General features: G+C 47.5%; 1 protein-coding gene across 3 annotated transcripts; it reads right to left on the reverse strand.

The window, feature by feature from the left end:
- Positions 1-12,849: 12,849 nt before the first annotated feature.
- On the reverse strand, positions 12,850-19,154 carry TYW3 (tRNA-yW synthesizing protein 3 homolog). 3 transcript variants are annotated; one of them, XM_074221164.1, is made up of 6 exons: positions 18,924-19,146; positions 18,674-18,754; positions 18,406-18,504; positions 18,174-18,245; positions 17,361-17,494; positions 12,850-13,577 (listed from the first exon to the last, which is right to left on the reverse strand). In XM_074221164.1, exons 1-6 carry the CDS (start codon positions 19,095-19,097, stop codon positions 13,361-13,363), a joined length of 777 nt encoding a protein of 258 aa, XP_074077265.1. In that variant the 5' UTR covers positions 19,098-19,146; the 3' UTR covers positions 12,850-13,360. The 3 variants fall into 3 exon arrangements, with proteins under 3 accessions (XP_074077265.1, XP_074077266.1, XP_074077267.1); XM_074221166.1 differs by lacking the exon at positions 12,850-13,577 and adding an exon at positions 13,601-16,334 and having other exon boundaries at positions 18,924-19,154; XM_074221165.1 differs by lacking the exon at positions 18,174-18,245.
- Positions 19,155-19,632: the final 478 nt, after the last annotated feature.

Genomic DNA, 19,632 nt, shown 5'->3' on the forward strand with positions numbered 1-19,632 from the left:
TGACTTTATTTTACATACACAACGGACAGTTTAAGACCCAGAACGAGGAAGTCAAGCTTCCTCCTTGGGCACAAGAGAGAAAAGGAGGCTGACCCCTTGGACTCACTGGGGGAATTTGAGATTGTTCATTCCCAAGAAGGATTTTTTTCTCCTCCTACGCCATGTATGTGTGTGTGTGTTTCTGAGCAGGACGCACAGTGGAGAATGGAACGATAAATACAGGATGTTTGGGTGGGGGAGAGCTTATCACAAAAGTCGTGGTTGAATGGAAGAGGCCAAACATGAGAAAAAACTTTTCCTTCATGGCTGGCTCCTGGAGGATTAAGGTCAACGTAGAGTCTCGAAATCCTCATTTTTATGGATCTAATGGAAAATCCCTCAAATTGTGGAGCCTCAGAAGTTTTAGCAAAACGACTTGGGGGCATTGTAAGGAAGGCTATTCTAGAAAATGGACAGTGTCCAATGGAACCCAAGGATCAAGTGTACACAAATGAAAGCCATTTCAGAACCTATTAAAAAGTCATTGATAGCTCTAGAAAGTGAACTCTGGGGGAAATGGAGAGCACAGAGCCAGTGTCTGCAGAAATCTGAAGACTATGAAGCACAATACAAAGCCCATCATGCTTAAATGAGCTCAGCATGCACATTGTTGCTCTAAGGTAGGGCAAAGGTTTGGATGAGGAAGGAAACCTTCTTAGGATTTTTTCTTCCCACAGAGAGAAAAAAAAAGATTTTCAAAACCATGGCTAGCACAAGTCCGAGAGTAGAGGAGAATGGATTAATGGGAACACAACAATGTAGTTTCCACTAACAAACGGGTTCATTTTTTTCTAAATTAAAAAAACAAATATCTTGGGAAATGTGGAGGGTTATCCACCATTAGCAATTGAAATTGATATTGAAGATGCACCTTCATGCCGCCATTGAAATGGAAAACACCGAATACCACTGACCTGCCTGCTAGCGAAAACTGAAAACAGAAAAGATGGAAAAAATGAAAAATTTCATTTGATTTAAAAATATCAGAACAATAATTCACTCTTTATTCCTACATTTCCACCTTACTGATGAGGTATGATGCAATTATTTCAGGAAATGTGAAGAAAAACTAGGTGGAAATTTAAATAGATACCAGAAAAAAATATTCCAGGTTACATTTGGGATTCTGCTGTGATCTCCATTTAAGAGTATTCTTGGGGAGGGCGGCAGAAACAGCTTGTTTCTATGTGCTTATTGCCGGCACCATAATTATCTGAGAGGAGAATTACAATATGCCATAATGACAAACTTCATTACTAAATAGCATTAGTAAACATTAAAATATTGAAAGAATGCTGCACGAGATTCAGGTGTATTTTATTTAAGTCCCACAATTACCGCAGCCTTTTTTTTCTCCTAGGCTGTCTCTATGGGCATTTGATGAGTTGCTAGGATTTGATAATCTATCGCTAATGCAAGGTGACATTACAGTCTTACGACCTAATTAGTTAAGCATCAGGATTCATATTTAAAATGTATAATTATAAGAGTTTCTTTTAAAAAATATAATTGCTAGGTTCTGCTTTGATAAAAAAAGAATCTGTATTCATGTCAACAGACTGGAAGTTTTTAAAAAGGAAAACATTGCTTCCATATATATATATATATATATATATATATATATATATATGGAATATAGATTCCATATTCCACATTACACATAACTTGAATTTCAGAACAGAGAGCCCTCCGTAACACTCATACTTTCTCCTTATTTATAGCTCATCCTAAGACACTTTCATTTTCAGTGTAAATTTTACTTCTGAAGGTGAATTATTTGCCATTTCTTACGACCCCTCTGGGTTCATTTATTGCTCTTCATTCTGTTTCTATGTTAGAATTCCCCGTGAAAGATGCCCCATTCACAGCAATGAGGAGTTAGCCGAGGGAACATTGTCACTTTTTCAAAACAAAACAAGCTAAAAGAAAAAAAAACCCCAAAAGAGCCGGGTCTCTGGAATGGAATTTTTCCTCTCTGAATAGCTTGAATAATTACATCTTGGTGATTTTGAAATCATAAATCCTTCTGATTAGCCCTTCAAAAAAAAAAGAAGAAATAGAGGAGAACCTGCTTCAGAGCTATTGGGCCCCATTGGAGGCCTTTTCTGGGAGAACAACAGATTATATAATTAAATTGGATTGCATATTTTCCATAGAAGGAAAGCATGATATCAGGGCTGATGCAAACGGTATGCTCATTTCTTTCTCTCTGGTTTGCTCACCATGAAAGGACAGAAGGGTCCTCAAATTAAAAAAAAATCATTAAGTGACCTAAACAAACTGCATTTTGGAAGAATAAAGAAAGTTGGTATTTTTTTTAAAAGGAAAGAGAAAATCAATAACTGAAAAGGCGGGGGGAAAGAAAGATTTTTAAGCTTTTTTAAACACACGTGTCTGTGGGACTTTCCTGAATGAGTCCTCAACGACCCCCGCTTTCACATACAAGGAAATTGAGATAGAGGAACTGTGGTGGTCTGGAAAATGCTTTCTCTGCAGCCTGGGAGGGGGTCTGGGGGAAGGGGGAGGGAAAGCAGAAGTGGACGAGCTGGCCTCAGACAGACAAAAAAGTGAAAATGCTGGTGGGTTGTGGTGAGGCCGGAATGAGATCATGTGCATTCTAGTGCTTTGAGAGCCTTCAGCGTGATATAAGTGTCAGTTCTCACTCTTGTTTCACGTTCAGGGAAGGCATTCTTTTGTCCAAGAAGGAAAGTTCCAGCCCCCGGGCCATGGGACCAGGCAGATGTCCTTGTTACCCAGCCTGCATCGGCTGACCCAGAACAGTGGCAAAGATGGAAGGAAGTCCGGATGGCCGAGATGCCCAGAGAGGGTTTGGGGTCCAGTGCTGTCCCTCAGTCCAGTCCGTGCTAACCCCCGGCCCCCCTCTGGTCCCAGGGAGACCTTCTCTGGAGCCCCCCTCTGTGACAGGCTTTGGGGCAGGCTCCGGGCAAGCCAGCCACCATCAGAGCCTGGGTCTTCTCTGCAGTCAATCCTTGCACCAGAGTTGGCAAAACATGGAAAATGATCTTCTCAAGAGGAGTGGACCAGCACCCACCCCTGGAGAAGTTGGTTTTGCTGTCCAGTGACTCCTGGCACGTGGCAGGGTCCAGGGACGGCATACCATTATTCCCCTCCCCCTTCTTTTTTATAGACAATGACCTCGCTGGGTAATATTTACTTTTAAAAAACTGAGACAAGGGGTCAGGAGGTTTCCAAAGAGAATACTCTGGAGTCAAGTGATGCCCACAGACAGCATGGTTCTACTTCTTAAGATTTAGCTCGAAGGACCAGATACAATGGCCAACAAAATTCAAAGAAGCTCGGAAATAATGAGTAAAATGTCTTCAAAAAAGATCCTAAGGCCAATCACTTTGCATAGAGAGAAATATGTCAGTTCACCAGCTCAAGGTGAATGAACGCAATGTTCATGTAGATTATAACGTATAACATACTGTGTGATGAGCAATAAATGGGCTGCACAGGACACACAATTTCTGCACTCCATAATTTCCATAAATAGTTGATAGAATTTTTCCAGGGACTGGACTTCCACGTCTGGAAGCTTATTATAGCCTGCCAAGAGGCTAGAAAGTCCTGTAGCTAAATGTTGAGCTTGAAGTTTTGTCTCTCTCTGAAGCATACAGTAGGCACTCCATAAATGCTTTTGAGATGGGACTGAAGAATCAGCCCAGCGGGGCCCATTTCCTCTAGCTTTCTGAGGCCTGCCCTCTTTCCCCCAATTGCTTGCATTTCTGGGGGTGCTGCTCTGTTCGGGGGGGGGTGATCCTTTAGGCCAGGCTGCTCAGTCGCAGCCCACAGGGTCCACAGCTCAGCCCACGGTCAGCCTGGGGACCTCAGCTCCTACCCCCCACCCCCAGAGCAGTTTCTGCATTTTCTGTCTGGAACTCCTCTTTGGCTGGAGGACCCTGCCACCTAGTGGCCTGGACCCAGCTCAGGCCCTGCACAGCCCCTCCCAGCTGAGGGGGGCCTTCCCCTGTGTCCCAGAGCCAGGGGGGGCAGCTTTGAGGTTTAGGGTGGGTGACCCCCCTGCCATGGAAGCCTTGGAGTGAAAGGGATGAGGCTTGCAACCCTCTGAGAACAAGGGACTGGGGTCTCCTAGAGGGAGGGGCTTCTAGCTTGGATGACAAGGGCCCCAAGGGGGGGAGTTCTGACCTCAGCTCCTGAGGACCCAGAGAACCTGAATAAGTCCCAGCCACAACCGGAGCAGAGGCTGGGGACCTCTCAGGCCCAGGCCTGGCCCATACACAATGGGGGCAAGGCTCATCTCTGCCATGGCTGTGGGGCTCAGGAGACACAATTCTCTCACCTGAGACATGTAGGTGACAGAGGCAGAGAGAGAGAGAGAGAGAGAGAGAGAGAGAGAGAGAGAGAGAGAGAGAGACAGAGAGAGACAGAGACAGACAGACAGACAGACAGACAGACAGACTTGAAAGATCTCTATAAATGTGAGTGATTAGGATTATTAGGATTATCATGACTTTTCAGAGAGAAGTTGAATGGAGCCCCCAACATTTTGGGGAGAGGTGTTGAAATCTGACTGTGAGCCACTTGACCCTGAGGGTCTCTCAAGGTCACATAGTGTGATGTCACCCAGATTTTTCCAATCCAGGAAGCCATGGAGAGGGAGCCAACCTTGGAGTTCAGAACATTCACTGGGTGGAGTCACTGATCTGTCAGACTCCCAGGGTTGTTGGGAGAATGTCTGTGCAGTTTGTGGTGTCCCTCTGAGTTCTATCAAGATGTGAACAAATCTTCTTGTGATTTTTGACATGAGAGTTTCTTAATGTGTGATCTCATACCTTGGGGGTTCCTGAGACCCCTTCCAAAAATCCTTAAGGTCTAAGCTCTTTTCCTTAGGGAAACTAAATTTTAATTTGCTTCTTAAGACCCTGGGTGACTTTCCTTTCTTCGTACATCAACCAAAACAACACATTGCAAAGAGAACCCAACGGTATAAGCATTAAAGAGACTGGCAAAACACACACACAATGATGCTCTTCCCATTCATTTTATCATTTTGAAAATTAAACTATTTTTCTTACAAGGATGTGTGTGTGTGTGTGTGTGTGTGTGTGTGTGTGTGTGTGTGATGAGTTTGTAACTGATTTTTTTAAATGCCTGGTATGCAGTGGGTGCCTAATAAATGCTTTTCTCTTCTTTTCTCCTCTTTAAATGAATTGTGAATATTATTTTTTATGTTTTAATTTCTGGGTCAAGGGGGGGCAGCTAGGTGGTGCAGTGGATAGAGCACCAGCCCTGGAATCAGGAGGACCTGAGTTCAAACGTGGCCTCAGACATTTACTAATTGCTTAACTGTGTGACCTTGGGCAAGTCACTTAACCCCATTGCTTTAAATAAATAAAAATTTTTAAAATTTAATAAAAATACAAAAAATAATTTCTGGGTCACTAACTTGGATAATACAGCCACCCAGTGTGGGGGGTGACGAGGATCTTCAGGAGGCTGACTCCACTCCCAGCCTCCCAGTCTCCATTAGCGATGAAGTGGATTACCAGAACGAGGCGCTTAAGTCTTATTCATCTGCCATCACATGACACGCAATGGGGAAATCAGAAAAGCCCAGGTTTGTCCCATTTAACAGTGAAATACACATCTTATATCTTATATATACATATCTATATATCTATATATAATGAACTTTAGATTATAGGGGGCTCAGGGTTGAGTTGGGAATGAAGTATTCACACAATGAGGATTCATTAAATAATCGCTGACTAATTTTAGTTTCTTCCAAGAACTCTTCATTTGTTCAAGATGATTTTACAAACTCGAAACAAAAACCAAAATATCGAATTCCCTTCCTAAAGTATATTGCTGCTGCTATTCCTACTATTGCCACCATCCCCACCCCCACAGTAAGAAACAAAACCCAGAGTCCATCACCCCAAGACTGAGTCACAAATTTGATGCTTCAACCAAAAGGAGTAAGAGGATGAGAGGTCTTTTCAGCCTTCATGACTAACAGTTACAAAACTCATGAGAAGTGCCACCTGGCATGGCAGCAGAAAAATCTATTAATGAAAAAGGAGTGTGCATGGACCCTGGAGCTTCTCATGACCTGCCACACAGGATGATGGAAGCATGCAAGGATGGAGATCAGGGCTGTGACAGCTTGTGTTATAGGAGCAGAGGAGTCCAACTGGAGGCTTGCTAGGATATCCAGGTGAGAGAGAGGGAGGCTCTATTACCAGGGAGTGGGAGAAAGGAATGGGGGGCCATGTAGGGAGGTAGACAAAACTTAACTGATCAGACAAAGTTGTTTTTTCTTTTAAGAAAGATTTTATTTTGAGTTTTACAATTTTCCCCCTAATCTTGCTTCCCACCGCCACCCCCAGAAGGCAGTCTGTTAGTCTTGACATTGTTTCCATGGTATACATTGATCTCAGTTGAATGTGAGAGAGAGAAATCATATCCTTAATGAAGAAAAATAAAAAAAAAATACTATGATAGTAAAATTACATAATAAGATAATGGGTGTTTTTCTAACTTGATGGTAATAGTCTTTTTTCTTTTTAACTGGTTGGCTAGAGGAGTGGGGGGGAAGGGAGAAAGGAAGAGAGAGAGGAGGGATAGAGAAAGAGGGGGCAAGAGAAAGACCGGGAGAGATAAGGAGGAAAAGAAAAGAAGACCCAGAGAAGGTCAGAGGGGGGGCTTTCTGTCCATGATCTCTGTTGAGCTTCCCAATACCTGTGCCCTCCAGGCTCCTGAGACCAACAGGAGGCAGGCAAACTGACTGTGGGGGAGCCGGAAGAGCTGCGCAGTGGCCAGCAGGCTTTAGTGGGCAACACCATGGACGCTTGGAAGGAAGGTTTCGACTCACCTCATTGTCATTCTGAAGCAGGAGACCTCTTCCCATTTCAGAGGCATGATTCCCAGGAAAGCTGTTTTTTTCCAGGCTACTCTCATGGGAATTATGGGGCAGCATGTGGCACAGTGGCTAGAGCACCAGGCCTGGAATCAGGAAGACCCGGCCTCAGACATGTCCTAGCTGTGTGACCCTGGGTAAGTCACTTCACCCTGTTAACTTCAACTTCCCTACCTGTAAAATGCTCTGTAGAAGGAAATGGCAAAGCACTTCAGTATCTTTGCCACAATAACCCTAACTGAGGACACAGTGCATTGGGCATGACTGAAAAACAGCTGAACAGCCCAAGAATTTATGAGAATGAGAGATGAGGTTGTATTCCTTTGGGAATCCATTTTCCTACAGTTTTGCTATACAACTCTGTTGTAATTAAATATTTTACTATTTCACGGCACTGGCTCTACATGATCTCTTAGCAAGGAGCAAACTTAATTCAGATGGGCTTCCGATGCTCCCTGGGGAACATCCCAAAGCTAAACTTTCTGGGTATTCCAAGCTGGACCTGGGTCATTGGTCCTCAACCGAAGCTCTGATTCTGTAAAGCAGTGAGGAGGACAAGGGAATCAGACAAAGCCCTCTATGAAAATGTGAGAAGGAAGGTCGTTGGACTAGGAGAATTCTAAAAACTCTTCCATTTTCCAAGATTCTATGAACTTCCATGACAAGGTCTTTCCACCAAGGAAGCTTGTTGGGTTGGCACATAATGTTCTCTTGGACCTAGCTTGGGTTCAAAAATCACACCTTGGCCCAGATCTGTGGTTTAAAATCTGAGCTGGCTAGAACCACTGGAGTTTGAAAAACAGGGATCCTTAGTCTGGGATTCAGAGATCCCTGAGACAGGTCAAGAACTTAAGAGACAGGTGTGTTCACCATTTGCACCTTGGGAAGGACAAGTCCTGGGGGTGGCAGTGGGTGCCTCCTTCTCCTCAAGAGGTGCTTCCCTGGGGGGAGTGGCTGGGAGAACTGTTGTGAGAGGTAGGAAGAGCCATTGAGGGAGAAAAAAAGGGAGCAGTAAGCATGGTAGGGGGGCCATGAGCACTGTAAAGCATAAAAAAATCAGAGAGGAGAGGGCATGTACTCACGTTTATATGTGTCTATGTCTGTGCATAAACATGCAGCTACACATCTATTTATATATGATTCCCCCGTGTATTTCCCCATGTGTAAGATGCACCATAGTTTTGTAGCCTGAAATTTGAAAAAGAAATGTATTACATAAAGTTATTGAACTCAAGTTTTATTCAACAAAAAATTCATCCAGCTCCTCATCACTGTCAAAACTCCCATCTACCAGCTTGTTTGATGATGAATCTGTGTTTGATGAAGAATCACTGTCTCAGGAGAGGCTCTGCCTGCTCTCCTGCCTGGGCTCTGGTCTGAGGTTGACCACCAGCACTCCCTGGGCAAGCCTGGTGCATGGACACATGCTCAGTCCATTCTGGTTCATGAACCTGATGCACCCATTGTGTCACTCCTTCTTCATCAGCCCTTCTCCTGGCCGCCTGCTGAACCATCTTGGTGGACACAGAAATTCCAATGGCCCTTTGTTCTTCAATCCATCTCTTCACTTCTCTTCAAATGCAGGCCATTTTGGCTGCCTTGCCTCTCATGGTGTTTTCAGTCAGGTTTCTTCTTCCCAGAGCCAGGTTCAGATTGTTTTTTCAGTTGGAGGAAGGACCAAACTGACCTTCAGCAGCATGATTGCCATTCCATTCGGCCGACTGGATCTCTTTGAACTTGAATTCAGCACTGGATGAAAATCTTTTTTGAGCCATTTCTGGCAGAACATGGCAAAATGGAACCTAATATACTGGGAACAGATGAAGAACAATGTGCCAAGACAAAGTGCAAAAAATGGGAAATGCAAGGAAAACAATCTACAACCTGAATAAGATGCTCCAAGTTTTTTGACCTCAAATTTTTTGAAAAAGGGTGCATCTTATACATGGGGGAAATATAGTATACTGTTATATCCATAGCCTCCCCCTACATGCACACTTATATACACATATATATATACATATATATACATATATATATTCATATCCTCATACATCCATGAGTATGTGAATAGATGCATGTTTGTGTGTGTGTGTGTGTGTGTGTGTGTGTGTGTGTAGCACAGTTGCCAGAAATTAAGCCACTCCTGTATTTAAGATCATGAAGGCTTAATCCAAGAATCACCCACAGAATCTGGGCCTGGGAAGGGGCCTCTCTGGTCATGGAGATCAACTCCTCCATTAAAGGAATCCCTATGAAGAGGCCTCTTGAAGACCTTCAGAGAGGAAGCCCTGGGCTCTTCAGGCAGCCTGTTCCACATGGGGATCACCACAATGTGCCAGTAGGGTTTTCCTTGCCCTAATTGCCCAAATGTTCCACAGCTTCCACCCAGAACATTAGGCTCTGTTCTTTAGACCCCAACCAAATCAGCCTCTTCTATATGTAAAGCCTCCAAGGACTTGCAGATGCTTTAAGGAGACTGATTGGAAATGTCTCAATGAAAGTGGTCATCAGTATTATCATTTGAGATTTCTAAGTAAAATAACTCTTGGGAGAGCTTTCCCCCCATTGGTGTGTGCCTCCTTAGTTTCATGTTCTTCACCTCTGAAAAAGAGATGCTAAAACTACATATTTTTGTCTATCCGGGTCCACAGGCATCCTCGTTCTGTATCTGGATGAAAGCACACACACACAGGACACTTTGTTGGGTGTAGTTCCCATGTGGTTCTCAGAACAGCTGTGTTGCTTCATGAACAATCAATTCCTTTTTTATTCAGTTTTGCCCACCTCACAGTTGGAGGTGGAACCTCTGAGTTGCTTTCACATGACTATTGCTAACTTGTAGTTTTCCTCAGAAATGTACTTATATACCCTTGGACACTTTATTAGAGAATGACTCTTTTTAACCCTTAACAGTGAAACGTGCTGTTTTTTCCAGGTAACTATTTCCTTCCTGATTTTAGCTGCACTGATTTTTTTTTTTGTACAATAACTTTTAAAATTCTGTGTAATCAAAATTGTCCATTTTTTTGGTGATGTTTTCCATCCCTTATATGGACTTTTTCCCTATTCATACATATGAAAGGTAATTTAAATTTCTATGTCACATATCCATTTGGGGATTATTTTGAATGAAATTCTGGTCTCTATTTAGTTCTGACCATACTGTTTTCCAGCTTTTCCAGGAGTTTTTGCCAAACGGTAAGTTCTTCTCAATAGTCCCTTTGATCTTTGAGTTTCTCCAACATTAGGCTACCAAGTTCATTTGTTTCTGTAGGCTGCAGATCTAATCTTTTCCTCTGATCAGCTTCTCCATTTCTTGAACAGTACCAAATGTTTTGGCGACGACTGCTTTCTGAACAGTTTGTTTGCTGCCTTTCCCTATTAATGCTCTGTACTTTATTTAGTCATTCAGAAGCAAAGTTCTTAGGATTCATCAGACTGTTAAAGGGTCCAAGACCCCCAAACCATATATTATGTAAAGATGGGATGTATTCATACCCCTAGAGTTTGTTTGTTGTTGAATTCTTAGTTCACTTCACTAAGAAAATTGTTCACCTGTATTTTTTCTTAGATTGTTAGTTCTTTGAGGATGGGGCCTGTCTTTTGCCTTGCAGAGTGCCTGGAATGTTTGATGACTGAATGGATGAACTGGTTGAAAGGAAGTGAAGCATCAAACAGCAAATGATATCAGTAAAATATTAGCTTACCAGCTCATGGCAAACCCGCTGTCAAACTATCATTAGTTCCCTCCTTTTTTTCAGTCAAAATCAACCCAGAAAGCTGATATTTTTCTTAACAACTTCCAAAGACCAGGTGGCAATTTGAGCATCCCAACTGCTGAACAACTTCCTTAAACCATCATTTCCCTCAACTTTATTGTGACCTCAGAATGAGGCTCTAACTCTAAGGAAATGAGCATTGGTATTAATGGCCTGAAAATCATTCCAATGCTTCCAAACACATTGGTTTCACATAATTTGGTGTTTACAGAATTCACTAATTTCAGATGCAGAACCAACAGCTCTGCAATTGAGGTCTGGAGACCCCTGGTGGGCTGTGAGTCTGTTTCAGGGCAGTCAAAACCATTATCGATTGGGATGCTAAGATGCTGTGATTTCTAATACAATACATATTGATGGTTAGGACCCAAATACACAAAAGGGAGGCCTTTGTGAGGTGTTTCCGGCTTTGGGAGAAAGACTGAACGTGGGAAACTTGAGTGAGGTGAGGCTGCGGAAAAGCAAGCAGGTAGGAATAGGAATAGGACTAAGAAAACAATCTTGGTGGCAGGAATAACAGGAATGGAACCAGGGATAGAACCCCCAGCCCAACTTTCTATCTTCCCTGTATGGAGGGGGGAGAGCCTCGAGCACTGCCAGATGCAGTTGGTTTGCCTCAACTGTACTTTCTCTGGAATAGAAATTATCAGGGGTGATTCCTAGGTCCGAATTCCAATCACTCTGAATTGCCTCAGTTGCCTCATTTGTAAACAGAGGGGCAGTAATAGAAGCTTCCTCCCAGAGTTGCTCTGAGCAGCCAATAAGATAATGACGGTAAAGCACGACCTGCTTCCCCATCTCCTAGTACAAGGGGGAACTCACTTGAAAGAAGGGTATATTAGGAAATGGCCAATGTCTGAAACAAAAGGCATGAATCTTTTATTTTTCAAGTGAGAAAGTTGAACTTTCTCCCAGTTTGAGAAGGAGCCTGCTCATAAATGTTGGCTGTAAAGAGAATTTTCTATTGGCCTGGCTGGTCCAATGTGACCGTTGAGGACAAGGGACAAAGCCAGCGGCCTCAGGGAAGCAGTCACCAAGGACAGGCCAGTCTGGGAAGCCTTAGAGTCGAGGTCTGAGATGCAAGATGCCAGAGCCATAGGCACTTTTTAGTGAACTGGCAGTTTATTAGGGCACAGGAGTGCAGGTCTTACAGATGAAATGTCTGGTCTCTGAAGAAATGAAAACAAATTTCAAGTTTTATCTCATTCAATTTATTTTTGGGCTGCTGGTCTGAAAAGCAAGTGTTCAATTAATGGTTTTGTTTTGGGTCCAGTCCTGGGACTTTGTCAGCATGAGGGAACTTCCAGTGTGACAACGCCCTCCGCCGAGGCAAGTCAGGGCTCCCTATGTTGGAGTGCCCAGGGTCCCAGGCGCAGGCCTTGAACTCGGCTCTTGCTGACTCTAGGGTTGATCTGCTCTGTTGAGAGAGGCCAGGACACATCACACCATGAACGTGGGACTAACTCATCCCACATGCTCACAGCAAGGCAGAAGCCACATGTTGGATGAACTTTGAACAGGATTCTGAACCTAGTTCTTGGCTCATGTTCCCCAGGAAACCCCCTCTTGGATGGGCTCTGGCAGGACCCTCTTCCTCAGGTGCTGGAGAGATAATCCCCAATCTGCAATTTTGCAGAGAATTGGCCATATGTATGAAGATACCCCAGAGATCTGTCTGTCCTGTCCCTCCTTCCCTCTATCTTCTCACATGTCAAGGGACTAGAGAGGGGAAATGTCCTCATTTAAAAAGAAAACTCGGAAAGGAGTCTGTACAAATTATGACACTCAATAGGCTCGACTGGATTCCTGGCAGTTACTGAATGAAGAATTATAGCAGATGTTGGGGACCATGAAGAACATCAGCAGGAGTTCAAACAATGCCAGGTTCTGGGCAGCTCAATTCCCTTTTGAAGACTTCCTAGTTGATGCTGGGGATGCAGATTACTTTGACTCAGGTAGTCTTACTACATCACTCTCTCTCTCTCTCTCCCACTGGCTTGTAAACAAAATGGAGAAATGTCCAGTAAGACAAATTTAAGTAAATGGGATAAATGTACAATCTTACAATGAGGCTAATCAAATTGATTTCACAAGTACAAGATGAGGAAAGGATGACTCAAGAAAGAATCTGAAAAAGATCTGGGTGTTTAATAGCCAATAAGTTTGACAGTTTATACAACATGGAAGCAGAATTAGCTTGTGCCCTCAGAGGCTGCCTTAACAGACTTGCCATATCCAAAATAAGGATGGTGACCATCCTTTTGTCCTCTTCCTGTGCAGGTCTCCCCTGGAGTTCCATGTTTGGTCTGGACCCTATTTTAGGAATCACAGGGATAAGCTTAGGAGAGTCCAGAGAATGGCTATTGGATTTGTAAGGGTCATTTCCATATTGGAATATAAGTAGTCAACAGAGGGTCTAGAGGGGCTTCACCTGGAGATGCTTTCACACTACGATTATGCAGTGCTGTTTACAAAATACCCACATTTATAAAATAAGATCTCATTCAAAATCTAAAGTCTGGCTGTTTTTAGAAATTGATTTCAGAACTTAGCAAAAGAAATGACTCTTATAAAGAGCAATAATGGAAAGGACCACAGAATGTCTTTCTGAAAAAAGGCATTTTAAAGTCAAATATTAATAATTCTCAGGGAAAAAATTAAAACTGATTTCTGCATTATCCTCCTCATTTTCCAAGTCTTTCTGTTTCTCCAGAGAGTTACACTGGCCATGTGTTTTTTCCGTTTTCCTCTTTCTCCTGTGAGTGTACACAGAAAGCGTTGTCTCTTTTGTCTCAGGTTGTAGACTGCTGGCATCCTCCCTTTCCAGGGCCAGCTGGAGGCAGCTATAAAACCTGGAGAGAAACACACAGCAGCATTATCTCTAAGGGCCAAGAGAAAAGGAACAATCCATTGTTCAGATAGGACAAACAAATGCTGAGCATCTGATTTGTCTTAGTAGGTATGGACAGAGAACCTGAACACAAAAATGCCAGTTTCTTATTTAAATGTAGAACATGAATATAAAGCATTTGGTCTAAGACACCCTTCAATGTTCTGTGCTGGGACGGGGCTTGTTTTCTTTGCTTTCCAGGACAAGGATGCCACATCAGATTGCTGTTCATCCCAGAGGCCACGCACTCCTCCCAAAGCTTCCTCTCAGCACCCCACCACCCCTCTACCTGCCCAATGTCAGGGACTACTAATCTGAGATTTCCTTTGGGAATCAGCACAATTTCTGTGTCATTACCCAAACCTCTGCACTTTGAAAGTGGCTCATGATAAATATAACAAAGAAAGCAAGAAAGTTCTGAAGAGGTCATGGTCTTGGACTATCTGTACTAAATAGGCCATTCCTCGAAAATCAAAGCTATGAGTGGAAACACTTCCTATCAGACACCCACTGGAGAGGTTTAGTGGGTGTCCTGCCAATCACACGGGATAAACGCAATTAAACACCGACAGATCATTTACAGATGGGTCATTTACATTCATCTTCTCACAGCCCCTAATGATTCCCACCATGGGTGGGTGTGCGTCGAGGGGGTCAGGACCAGAATGAAAAGCCAAGACAGAGGAAGGAGGTGCAGCACGGTGAGCCTTTCTTTTGGTCACCTGGTTGACAAGAAGTAGGTTGACACCCACAGGCTGTCAAGGGTTTTTTCCCACCACGAGTCAGTATCCCCCCAAAGGGAGTTCATGGTTGGTTCAAGAAGCTGGGCTCTGGGTAGCAAAAGGCTCTTGGGGTGGCCTTGAACTTGGCTCTGGGAGGGCAGTCTGGCAGCCAGACAGGGTAGGACTCATCCTTATAAAGCCAGGCAGCATTCATAATAGAGAAGGATCACAGGGCAACAGCTTCTTTAGCTTCTTAAAGGGGGCTCGTGAATTTGGGTAAAGTGAGGGCTCCATTTTATAACTTCACCGAACATTAGCATTTTATAGATGGATGTAGCCATCCCATATTGAATTGAGGAAAAAAAAAATTAAAGGCACGATTCCCCCCTTCTCCAGAATTGTTCTCATTTTGGAGGGAATTGCAAAGATACATTTTTCCCTTCTCACCCAAGAATAGAGAAAGGTTATCTCATCCCTCATGGATTAGTCTTGAGGAGAGCATAAGAACCTATTCTGTCACTATCACTGGCTGCCAGGGATCCAGGATGCCCTGTAACAAGATCCTAGCAGTCCTGGGTCCTGGGTGAGAGGGGAAGATGCCAAATGGGTCTGGAAGCAGTTGGGGGGGGGGCCAGGGGGTGGCAGGAGGGGAGCTAGAGGGCCTGGGAGGCCCTCTTGCATTTGCTCCACTCAACATCTTTACTGTGCCCTGAATGCTATTATGACCCTCCACCATTTTTTTGTAAAATGAAATCAAAAAGACCTTGATTCCAAGTGGCTGCTTCAATAGCCCCACACATTATACTCACGAGAGATCACGAAGGAAGCCTTTCAATCACATTTACAAATTCCTCCACAAAGCAGCATGGCCAAGTGGATCTAGAGGCAGAGGGGGCTGTGGGTTCAAGTCCTGCCTTGACCACTTAGGACCTGTGGGATCTTGGACAAGCTCCAAGGCTTTATCTCTAAAATGGTCCCAGATGGACAACTGAGGCCCTGTCCACACTGAAACCTAAGCTTCTACAATCTGCAACTGAGCTATGAAATTATTTTAGGAATCAACACCTGTATGTAGGTTCTTCCTTCTTTAAGTATGTCACACCCACTCCCCACTATCAAAGTCATGAGTCTTTTATTCCTCTGAGCTTTCTATTTCCAGGCCTCCGAGAATTTCTTGGTGTCTAAATCAGATTTTCATCATTAGGTTTTTGGCTTCATTATTTCAATTTTTTTTTATTATGCACGTCTGAAAGCTCGACTCTGGGGCTCCATTTGAGCGTTGAATGTTTGATTACAGTGCTCATCAAGTTTTTATTTTCTACCTTCCAAGAGCTATTTTTTCTTTGCATTTGGAAGAATATACAGCAGATCCTCTGAGAGCACTCCTAATTTGTTCACACTTTCAGAATTCGTATGTAATCTTCTAATCAACACCTTCAAGCCGACTTTACATTTCTCTCATTTTTTTTCTCCTGGTGTCCTATGAGGAGCTGAGCTCTCCAGAGCATTTATGCTCTAATTTGAAAACTTTTTCAATGATTTCCAGCATACAGTCTAAAGTAGAATCTGATTTGATGGCTGGTGAAAAAGGCTCATTTATCTTCCTCAGGATGGAACCAACCTAGATGGTTCATAACTGCATTCCCCCAAGGTCAGAAGGCTGCCTGTCACCTTGGGATGACAGAGGGGTGGCAGGGACCACCCAGTTCTGACTCAGGCTCCTGCAAGAATGGGCTCCTGAAACCACTTTTGGAGTTAACACACATAGGGTTTGGAGCCTCCTTGGTTCAGTGAGGTCAGCTGACTCCAGAATGCACCGATCCACACCTGTGCCATGGCCACAGTTGCCCCCTCCAGGCCTCATCGCTCAAAAGGGTTCATGGGGTGAGGGTGGTCGAATCCTCCCACTGCTCATCATAACTGAAGAAACTAAAATGTCAGTGTCCAGTGAAGATGCTTCCAAATGATGAAAGGTCCCCATTTTGAAACAATCACACCTGATTAAAAATAAAGTATGCCAGAATTCTGTGGGTCAGGAGGTATCAGGTGGGCAAAGTAGAAAGGAGCTGAATACCACATGATGATGAGGATGGTTGGAGGGAGGTACTAAAGTCAGAGGTGTCCCCCCCAGGCCTTGGGCTTCAGGGGTGGATAGCTCAGGACAGTCCCATTGGGGTATCTGGGAACCTGAGGTTTGACACCGGAGTCATGTTTTTAAATGACACAAACTTGTGGGTTGCCATGTGTTGGACATGTGCTGCTGAAAACTGGATGCAGATCTGGTCTGAGAGTGAGGAACCCATCAGGTGGGAGAGCCTGAATCTCTTCTCTGGAAGTCACTTTGGGGGTCCTTTAGCTTATGCCTTCCCTGTCAGGTAAAGGCTGGATTCCCTCTTTAAGTGTCTCCCTTCATGGGGTACCTGTCTTAACCTTCTGAAATATATGGTGCTGGGGCAGCTAGGGGCTTGGTGGACAGAGTGCTGACTGACCCTGGAGTCAGGAGGACCTGAGTTCAAATCTGACCTCAAACACTTAATTACCTAGCTGTGTGGCCTTGGGGAAGTCTTGCCTTGAAAAAACAAAAAATAAAATAAGGTGATCATTGAATGGATGGCCCAAGTCTGACCCTGACTTGGCACAAGCCTTTGTGATGTTCCCTAGTCCTTTGAAATGTTCTATCTGTCACTGGTTTAGGGAACCCAAGGAGAAAACGAGGGGCAAGCATTCCACAACTTGTAATCCGTAACAGAGTCAGACTTTTCTGACAGAGATGAGTTTCCTCTATGGATTTGGCCGTCTCCGTTCAAACAGACAAACTTGGAGGCAGCCTATCGGAGGTTGGCAGAATTCAGTTGTGCCACCTAATGAGGTATGGGAGGAAGGACAAGAGGCAGGTCGTGGGGTCACGTTTCTCACAAGCAAAGGGGATAAGCAAACCTCTGTAGGAGCAAAGTGTACGAGTTCTTCCTTTCAAAGCTGACATAGAAGGTGCAGTTAAGTGTGTGAGCGGTCATCAAAAATACCTTTCAATTCTTTTCTTGTTTTCTTCCATTTTCTGGTTGGCTATTTTCAACAAGAAATCGATGTATTCCTCGGTCACCATCAGTCTTCCCTCGTGGCTCAGCGGGACTTCCAAGCCATGTGTACTCCGGACGGCCTGGGAAGAAAAAGCGGTTTGGAGGTGGTAGGGATAAATGCACCGAGCGCCCCGGATGCCAGAGGGCGACCTCCCCCCCAAGCCGGGGGACAGCCGCCTGGACCGGGAGAAGAAATGAATCTAAAGAGGTTTCTTGTGCCCGGGACCTGCTTGGGGAAGGCACTGGGCTAATAGGAGGGCTCGGAGGGGATCTGGGAAGAGGAGACACAATGGGCAGCAGCTCAGCCCTAGGCTTTCTAAGGTGGGTGTACTAGGTCTTCCTAATGGATATGAAGACCATCTAAAGGTCTCAGTGGGCCCCACAAGCGTCCCCCTGAACAGAACAAGGGCCCCGAGGCCACCCCGTCCTCCAGAAAGAGATGTCTGAAACGGTTCGGTCCACCAGCTGGGCGGCGGGCAGCGGAGGGAGGAGGCCGGGGGACAGAGGAGGGCCCTGAGACCCGGCGTGCAGGGCATGGTGCAGGGTACAGGGCCCGGCGGGAGGAGGCCGGGACCCCGGGGGCGCCTTGGGCTCCGCAGGAGGAAGAGGCAGAGCCCCGTGTCTGGGCGACGAGACCCCAAAAGGGTTCGTGGAGGGTCGGGGGAACTCTCCGGAAAACTCCCTGCCGCCTGGGCTCGGCGGGGTGCTGCCCCCCGGCCGGACGCTGCCTGCCCCGGACACCCCGAGCCTGGGCCGTACCAGCGTGGTCTTCCCGCTCTTGCCCACGGTGATGCCCGAGTTCCGCAGCCCGGACTCCACGGCGGCCGCGTGCTGTGGGGGAGAAGGCCGGGGGTCCCTGGAGCCCGCCCCCCGCACCCGCCCCCCACCAGCCCGCGGGCGTCTGTCCCGCACCCCCTGACCCCTGCCCCCCGCCCCCCCCAGCCGGCGGGCGTCCTGCACCCCCGCCCCCCGCCCCCCGCGCCCAGCTCACCAGCCGGCGGGCATCCTGCAGCTGGCAGCAGCGCACGTGCAGCACGAAGGGCTCGAACTTGAGCACGGCATCGCCCCGGGCGCGGCGCAGGGCCGAGAGCTGGGGGAGGGGAGGTCAGGGGCAGCCGGCCCCGCCCCGCCAGGCCCCGCCCCCCGCCGCCAGGCCCCGCCCCACCAGGCCCCGCCCCACCACCAGGCCCCGCCCCCGCCGCCCGGCCCCGCCCCTCCGCCCGCCAGGCCCCGCCCCCGCCCCGCCCGCCGCTCCTCACCAGCTCCTCCCGTGCGCAGGCGCCGTGGCTCACCAGCAGCCAGGGCCGGTTCTGCTTCTGCACCTCGGGGGCCTCGGAGCTCTGGGGGGGGGGGAGAGGAGGTGACCGCGGTTGGGGGACCCTCTCCCCGGGGCCCGGCCCCCCAACTCCTCAGTCACACATTCGGATCCGGGGCGTGCGGCCACTTCCGGGCCGCCACGCGCTGGGGCCGCGGTTGCCCGGCAACGCGGGGGGGCCGGGGCTCGCTCACCCCGTCCAGCAGCAGGATGCGGCCGGCGCACGAGCTGGTGGTGAAGAAGCGCTCCCGGCCGCTCAGCGGCGGCACCAGCTCCTCCCTGCCCGTGTCCACGCCGCCCTCCCAGCTCAGGTCCGCCTTGCCCAGGCTCTGCCGCTTCCACTTCTGGAACTCCGCGGAGCGCGCCATGGAGCCGCGGGCCGGGCCGCACGCCGCACTGCGCAGGCGCCGCCCTGCCGGCGTGACGGCGGCCGGGCCGGGACAAAGCGCTTCCGCCGCGCGCGGGGCGGGGGCGGGGCGGGGCCGGGCTCCGGGGCGGGGCGGGGCCGGAGGGGGCGGGGCCGGCGGAGGGGGCGGGGCCTCGGGCCAGGCCGCGCTTCCCTCACTCCTCCCCTCGCGAGCGGACGGGCCGGAGCAGGCGCGGCGGCGCGGGGTGAGGCCCGGCCCGGGCCGGTCTGTGGGGCCCGCCTGCGGCGCGGGGCCGCCGCCCCTCCCCCGGCCCCTGCCCCCTGCCCCCTGCTGAGCCGGGGCCCGCGCCCCCCACTGCCGCGGCACAGCGCCCTCGCAGCGGCCCCCGCGTGGCGCGGCTGCCCGGGAGCAGGAGGAGGGCCCGGGCCCCCCGGCGGGCCGGCCTCGGGGAGCCCCAGGCCAGTTGGGCGCTGCCCAGCCCGGGCCCGGGGCGGGCCGTCACCCCGAGCGGGCGGCCCAAGGGGCCCCCAGGAGG

This window comes from Macrotis lagotis, chromosome 2, assembly GCF_037893015.1.
Source record: "Macrotis lagotis isolate mMagLag1 chromosome 2, bilby.v1.9.chrom.fasta, whole genome shotgun sequence".
Taxonomy (NCBI): Eukaryota; Metazoa; Chordata; class Mammalia; order Peramelemorphia; family Peramelidae; genus Macrotis; species Macrotis lagotis.

Bases quoted from the DNA above. Each gene is read 5' to 3' on its own strand.
- TYW3 (XM_074221164.1), bottom strand. From the start codon at position 19,097: ATGGCGCGCTCCGCGGAGTTCCAGAAGTGGAAGCGGCAGAGCCTGGGC. The intron at 18,505-18,673 runs GTGAGGAGCGGC...CCCCTCCCCCAG, and splicing joins CCTGCGCACGGGAGGAGCTG to CTCTCGGCCCTGCGCCGCGC. The intron at 17,495-18,173 runs GTACGGCCCAGG...TTTTCTTCCCAG, and splicing joins AGAGCGGGAAGACCACGCTG to GCCGTCCGGAGTACACATGG.